Genomic DNA, 7,359 nt, shown 5'->3' on the forward strand with positions numbered 1-7,359 from the left:
CAGTGGCGGAGACGGGCGGTGTTAGAGGTGGCAGTAGGCGGTCTTAGTTATGGCACGGATATGTGGTCAGAAGATTATTTTGTGGTCAAATATGGCACCAAGGTTGTGAACAGTTTGGTTCAGCCTCAGACTCTTGCGAGGGAGAGGGATGGAATCGGTGACTAGGGAATGGAGTTCGTGGTGGGGTCCAAAGGCAATGGGTTTGGTCTTCCCAATGTTTAGTTGGAGAAAATTTCTGTTCATCCAGAACTGGATGTCAGACAAGCAGTCTGACAATTTAGAGACCGTGGAGGGGTCTAGAGAAGTGGTAGTGAGGTAGAGCTGGGTGTTGTCAGCATACATGTGGAAACTGATGCTGTGTTTTCGGATGATGTCGTCGAGGGGCAGCATGTAGATGAGGAATAGGAGGGGGCCAAGGATAGATCCTTGGGGGACACCAGAGGTAACGATGTGGGAGCGGGAAGCGACGCCATTGCAGGTGATTCTCTGGCTACGATTAGATAGATAAGAATGGAACCAGGCGAGTGCAGTCCCACCCAGCTGGACGATGGTGGAGAGGCGTTGGAGGAGGAAGGAGTGGTCAAAGTGTTAAAGGCTGCAGACGGTCGAGAAGGACCCTCAAGTTGAACATGCGCCATATATCTGTGCATGGATTGGTAAGTATTCGGGCTATTGAACCTTGAGGGGGGGCAGTTTTAGACACATCCCAGGGACTAACTCTCCCAATCGTCTTTGCCCGTGCAGAACGTTATCTAACCAACCCATGGAATTCCGCACTCACCCTTCCCCATCGGAAGGTTGGAGTGCGAACACCAATCATCACAAACTGTTGATGGCCGAGAGCAATGAAAGAAGAAAGAAGGAACTTGCATTTCTGCATCCCAAAGCACTTTAGGGACAATTAATTAGTTTTGAAGTCACTGTTGTAATGTAGGAAATGCGGCAGCCAGTCTGCGCACAGCGAGCTCCCACAGACAGGGTACTGGAGCCCCTCGCACACCCCGGTGTTTATTCCGATGATAAAGGTGTTTTGCTCTCGGGAGTGGGTGTGTGTTGTTGCGGGGCTGATGATGTTCTAATTACAGTATGACAATTGAATAAATTATGATGCAATATTTCTCAAACCGGTTTAACAGTATCAGAGACACTATATATAGGAAAGAACCAGACTGAACTGTGGAGACGTTGCGGCTGAAAATGGTGAGTTAAGTTTATTATCTGTTTAACTATTATCTGTAGGATGTTTAATATTCAATGTGTAGTTCTGTTTTATTTATTCATTCTCGGGATGTGGGCGTCGCTGGCAAGGCTGACACTTATTGCCCATCCCTAGTTGTCCCTTGAGAAGGTGGTGGTGAGCCGTCTTCTTGAACCGCTGCAGTCCGTGTTTCTCTAGAGTTGTCCGTGGGATAGCAGCTGTACTCCGTCTAACTCCTGTGTGACACAGCATCGGGTGAACCCAAGGGCTGTCTGCTCTGTTCTGTAAGGTATCTGCAGCAGTTCTCAGTCCCTTTCAGTCTGCGCCCCCTGGAAAATGCTTGCTGGGACTTTTGCCCCACCAGCTCTTGTTACAGGTACCAGTCTCACCTGGGCAGTGTCTCTGGTCAATGCCCCACCTGGGGGTTCCCGCGAGGAGTGGCACTCACAGGGGGGGCTGGTCTTGAAATTGCAGTCCATGGTCCCCATCCATTCAGGGTAACTGTGGGGTCTTTCTGGATGAATAGACGTAATGGGCCGAATGGCTTTCCTCGTGTGTCTGTCCTGTGAGTGTCACAGAGCTGGTTAATACTGTAAGCTGCAGGTTATTGTTTAATTGGCACAGTGCGAGTTCTCAGACCAATGAAGCAGATTTGTGCCATTTTAATGATCCCCATGAGTGGGAATTGAAACCCTACTAGGCTGTCGGAGAGATTCGGGACCAGAAAAAGGCAGAGACAGACTCCAGAGAGTTTACAGCCCACCATTCCTGAATTTAGGCAGCGATACTTGGTTCAACTGCTGTGGGATTATCCAGAACACACTCCACTGCTCTTTTCTAACTTTTCTCTAATCCCTTCTCGCTCCCCTGTCCCACTCACAGTTTGAGAATGATAGATTTACCACACCCTCACTATGATCAAATCAAGATTAATCGACCCTCTCCAACTCTAACTCAGTCATTCCCAGGTCCTCAAAGTGTGAAACTCTTTAACTCCCTCAGTCTTCCCACCTTCCTACAATCGACTGCCTTTGAAAACCATAAAACTATTTTCTTTACTTTCTGCCCAACTCTTCCAACTCCGGTGTCCTGCTCTCTGGGTCCCGACTCTTCACCTCACTGACCTGCTGTGTATTTCCAGCATTTTCTACTTTTATCACAGGCAGTTTATTTATTCTTAGTCCATTGAGGATCAAAGGCTGTGTAACTCTTTGGTACGGCCACACTTGGAGTATTGAGTCCAACTTTGGTCCCCGTCCATAGCGAAGGATATCGAGGCTGTGGAGAGGAGTGTGACCAGGGGGATCCCCAGAATTAGGACTCCTCATTATTAGGATCCAGTGAGGCCCATTAGATTTAGGCCCATTCGAGTGAGTCCCATTAGACAAACATGGGCTTATAGAGGGCGTGATTGAGGTTTCTAAAATGGTGAAGGGGTCGGACTCAGTCTGACTGCATAGGTTATTTGCGATGGACACTAATGGTAGGATTGGGGATGAGTATAAAATCCTTAGGCAAAGAGGTAGGTCAGATGTTCGGAAGATTTCTCACTCTCTGGGCCATGTGGTAGGTACCGACTCACTGCCGTCCTTTATAAGGGGAACTAGACAGCTCCCTGAGTGAAGAGGGCACGTCCAGTTATAGAGAATGAGTTTCTAGTTATCTGTGATTGTGAGGGGTTTCCCGGAGCTTTGATCGATGAATATCTCGGTGTGGAAGGATCTCCCGGTTCTGCAGGCTCCCTTTTCACTCTTCTCTTTTTAAGTTCTTGTGTTTAGTTTGCTGGGACTCTGCCGGGTGTCAAAAGAGGTTGGAAGCTCTGGAATTCCCAATCTGAACCTCCTCGGCCTCCAAGACCCTCCTTAAACCCTCCTCTTTGACCAGGCTTTTGGTCACCCCCTCCTCATATCTCCTTCTTGGCTCAGTGTTTGTTTTTCCTCACTGCTCTATGACACCCTGTGGGATGTTTTTATACACTGAAGGTACTTTACAATTAAAACATAAGAACATAAGAAATAGGAGCAGGAGTCGGCCATTTGGCCCCTCGAGCCTGCTCCGCCATTCAATCAGATCATGGCTGATGTTGGGACACCCTGAGATTGTGAAAGGTGTTTTATAATCGCAAGTTCTTTCTCTTCTTCAGGGTGAATACGTCTTCTTATTCCGTAAGGATGACAACATTTTTTACGAAGTGGGGCGAACAAACGATCCTGAAGTTCAACTTTCAGCCCTTCAGACGGGAAACTCCGGTAAACTGAACCTTGTGCCTCAGGAAAAGCTGAAGGACGGAAATGAGGCTGAAAAACGCGTTGATGAAAAATCGAAGAAATGCCAAGTGGATCTGGGCAGAGTGACCGAGTTGTTCGAGATCCCCAAAGATCAGATTAAAGGGGTAAATAAAATATTTAAAACACTTTTTAGAGTAAGGATGGGTGAGGGGCAAATTAATTCTCTTGAGAAGAAACCATTCTACATAATCCGGGAGGAAGGCACCGATTATTACAAACTGGGGCGATCAATCAATCCTGCAAATCGACTGATACAGCTTCAGACGGGGAACCCCGGTGTACTGACTCTTGAATATCAGTCAAAGGAGGGCGTCAAAAAGGAGTTTGAAGAAAAGATTCGTAAAGAAATGGAGACTTGCAGAGTGAAAACGGACGAAAGGACCAAGTGGTACGAGATCACCGAGGACGAGATTGTAATGCTGATTAAAAACATTGAAAAATATATAGCTGAGGGAGAGCGAGAGGGAGGAGGAGGAGGGGGAGAGGGGGGAGGAGGAGGAGGGGAAGGGGGAGAGGAAGGAGGACCTCTGTCCACTCTTCACTCTCTCGGGGCGGCCCTACCATAAGAGTGTCCCAGCCAGGTGGCAGTGCCAAGCTGCCCCTCTCACACGGGGTTGGATTAGCAGCAAACGCTATCACTGGGCTGGATTCTGCAAAGTGTTTGGGAATATTTTGTACCTGCGGAAAAATAGGACTTTGATGTCATTCAATTATGGGTTTATTTACCCCCCCGTTCCCTCTTCATGGCCAACACTTCACCCCCATTGGGATCAGGTCCAAGTAAAGCAACAATTGGGGGGTTCAGTCTGCCCACAATCCCCCCCCCCCCCCCATCAGAGAGAGGGTCTGACTGCCCCACCCTTAGACCCTCAACACAACTTATTGCAACTCATCGGGCGGTTTATAACCCGTGATGTGACTCATTCACTGACTAAAGGGGGAGATCCTGAGGTGACTGCTCGGGGTCACTGGGGGGATTTAACCCCAATTTACCCCCGAAATCCCCATCCCCACGATGCAAAGTCCAGCCCTGGGGACCCAGCACATGCTGCTATTCTACTGCAAACGGCAACACGCTCTGTCCTACGCATTGGGATCTTCCCGTGCTCTTTTAATGCCATTTCCTTGTGCTAATCCATCAGTTACATAATCTAAAAAATCACAAAGGCATTGGTTAGTTAGAAGATGATCTTTCACTAACCAGTCTGAAGTATATTAGTCCTATCGATAGATTTTTGAATATTAAGGGATATGGGGATAGAGCAGGAAGGTGGAGATGAGGTAGAAGATCAGCCATGATCTTATTGAATGGTGGAGCAGGCTCGAGGGGCCGAATGGCCGACTCCTGCTCCTATTTCTTATGTTCTTATTAATGAACTGTCTAACACTAGGTGATGGGGAATGCTTCTCTGAACTTGGATAGAGGGGCTGCATCTACTGAAGGACCTGAAACTATTCCCAGTCTGGGTGTTAACCCATGGCCTTAGAATCAGCTGGAAATCCCACTTTATATTTCACTGGTTGACCAGATGAGTGGAATGAACCACCTGGGAGAACCGGGACAGAATGGCTCACTCAACCCATCCCAGCTCCTGGGACAGAATGGCTCACTCAACCCATCCCAGCTCCTGGGACAGAATGGCTCACTCAACCCATCCCAGCTCCTGGGACAGTGCGACTCACTCAACCCATCCCAGCTCCTGGGACAGTGCGACTCACTCCACCCATCCCAGCTCCTGGGACAGTGCGACTCACTCCACCCATCCCAGCTCCTGGGACAGTGCGACTCACTCCACCCATCCCAGCTCCTGGGACAGTGCGACTCACTCAACCCATCCCAGCTCCTGGGACAGTGCGACTCACTCCACCCATCCCAGCTCCTGGGACAGTGCGACTCACTCCACCCATCCCAGCTCCTGGGACAGTGTGACTCACTCAACACATCCCAGCTCCTGGGACAGTGCGACTCACTCAACCCATCTCAGCTCCTGGGACAGTACGACTCACTGGACCCATCCCAGCTCCTGGGACAGTGCGACTCACTCAACCCATCTCAGCTCCTGGGACAGTGCGACTCACTCAACACATCCCAGCTCCTGGGACAGTGCGGCTCACTCCACCCATCCCAGCTCCTGGGACAGTGTGACTCACTGGACCCATCCCAGCTCCTGGGACAGTGCGACTCACTCCACCCATCCCAGCTCCTGGGACAGTGCGACTCACTCAACCCATCCCAGCTCCTGGGACAGTGCGACTCACTGGATCCATCCCAGCTCCTGGGACAGTGCGACTCACTCAACCCATCCCAGCTCCTGGGACAGTGCGGCTCACTGGACCCATCCCAGCTCCAGGGACAGTGCGACTCACTCCACCCATCCCAGCTCCTGGGACAGTGCGACTCACTCAACCCATCCCAGCTCCTGGGACAGTGCGACTCACTGGACCCATCCCAGCTCCTGGGACAGTGCAACTCACTCAACCCATCCCAGCTCCTGGGACAGTGCGACTCACTGGATCCATCCCAGCTCCTGGGACAGTGCGACTCACTCAACCCATCCCAGCTCCTGGGACAGTGCGACTCACTGGACCCATCCCAGCTCCTGGGACAGTGCGACTCACTCCACCCATCCCAGCTCCTGGGACAGTGTGGCTCACTCCATCCATCCCAGCTCCTGGGACAGTGCGGCTCACTGGACCCATCCCAGCTCCTGGGACAGTGCAACTCACTGGACCCATCCCAGCTCCTGGGACAGTGCGACTCACTCAACACATCCCAGCTCCTGGGACAGTGCGACTCACTCAACACAACCCAGCTCCTGGGACAGTGCGACTCACTCAAGCCATCCCAGCTCCTGGGACAGTGCGACTCACTCCACCCACCCCAGCTCCTGGGACAGTGCGATTCACTCAACCCATCCCAGCTCCTGGGACAGTGCGACTCACTGGACCCATCCCAGCTCCTGGGACAGTGCGACTCACTCAACCCATCCCAGCTCCTGGGACAGTGCGACTCACTCAACCCATCCCAGCTCCTGGGACAGTGCGACTCACTCAACCCATCCCAGCTCCTGGGACAGTGCGACTCACTGAACCCATCCCAGCTCCTGGGACAGTGCGGCTCACTGGACCCATCCCAGCTGCTGGGACAGACAGACTCACTGAACCCATCCCAGCTCCTGGGACAGTGCGACTCACTGAACCCATCCCAGCTCCTGGGACAGTGCGACTCACTGGACCCATCCCAGCTCCTGGGACAGTGCGACTCACTGGACCCATCCCAGCTCCTGGGACACTGTGACTCACTCCACCCATCCCAGCTCCTGGGACAGTGCGACTCACTCAACCCATCCCAGCTCCTGGGACAGTGTGACTCACTCAACACATCCCAGCTCCTGGGACAGTGCGACTCACTCAACCCATCCCAGCTCCTGTGACAGGGAATGGAAAATCAGCCAGGGTTTATCGGTTGACTCCTGCAGGAAGGTGCATGTGTGAGAACATTGGCCTTCCTGTGATGTCCCCCAGGGTTGGATGCCCTGCTGACACTCTGGTGAGATGCTAGCGGGTGTGGGACTGCACCCCAGTGAGAGGCAGGAGAGGAGGGGAGGGGATTGGAGATGAGAAAGTGTGGATTGGATCGGGAGAGAAGTCGGTGGGAAACCCCTGAGCTTTGAGTAGATGGAGCCCCAGAAACAAGCGAGAGATGGTGAGCTGTGGAACCCCTTGTATCTGGTCGCAGCTCCGATGGGGAATCGAACTCGTTACTGACGGGTCTTCGCTGTTATATCTGAGGAGAAATACAGATATATTTTACTGCAATAAACTCTGCTGATTGCTTCCGGAAGGAATGTTGACTTTTCTTTGCCTATTTAT

At 51.6% G+C, this 7,359-nt stretch overlaps 1 protein-coding gene across 1 annotated transcript; it reads left to right on the forward strand.

Annotated features, from left to right (window-relative positions):
* The first annotated feature begins 1,102 nt into the window (after window positions 1-1,102).
* Window positions 1,103-7,330, forward strand: LOC147099656 (uncharacterized). The gene is made up of 2 exons (XM_085969012.1): window positions 1,103-1,200; window positions 3,342-7,330. Exon 2 carries the CDS (start codon window positions 5,016-5,018, stop codon window positions 6,918-6,920), a length of 1,905 nt encoding a protein of 634 aa, XP_085825138.1. The 5' UTR covers window positions 1,103-1,200; window positions 3,342-5,015; the 3' UTR covers window positions 6,921-7,330.
* The last annotated feature ends 29 nt before the right edge of the window (window positions 7,331-7,359 follow it).

The sequence above is a fragment of the Somniosus microcephalus genome, chromosome 28 (genome assembly GCF_052327205.1).
Source record: "Somniosus microcephalus isolate GS21.2 chromosome 28, FLI_Smic_1.0, whole genome shotgun sequence".
NCBI classification, from domain to species: Eukaryota; Metazoa; Chordata; class Chondrichthyes; order Squaliformes; family Somniosidae; genus Somniosus; species Somniosus microcephalus.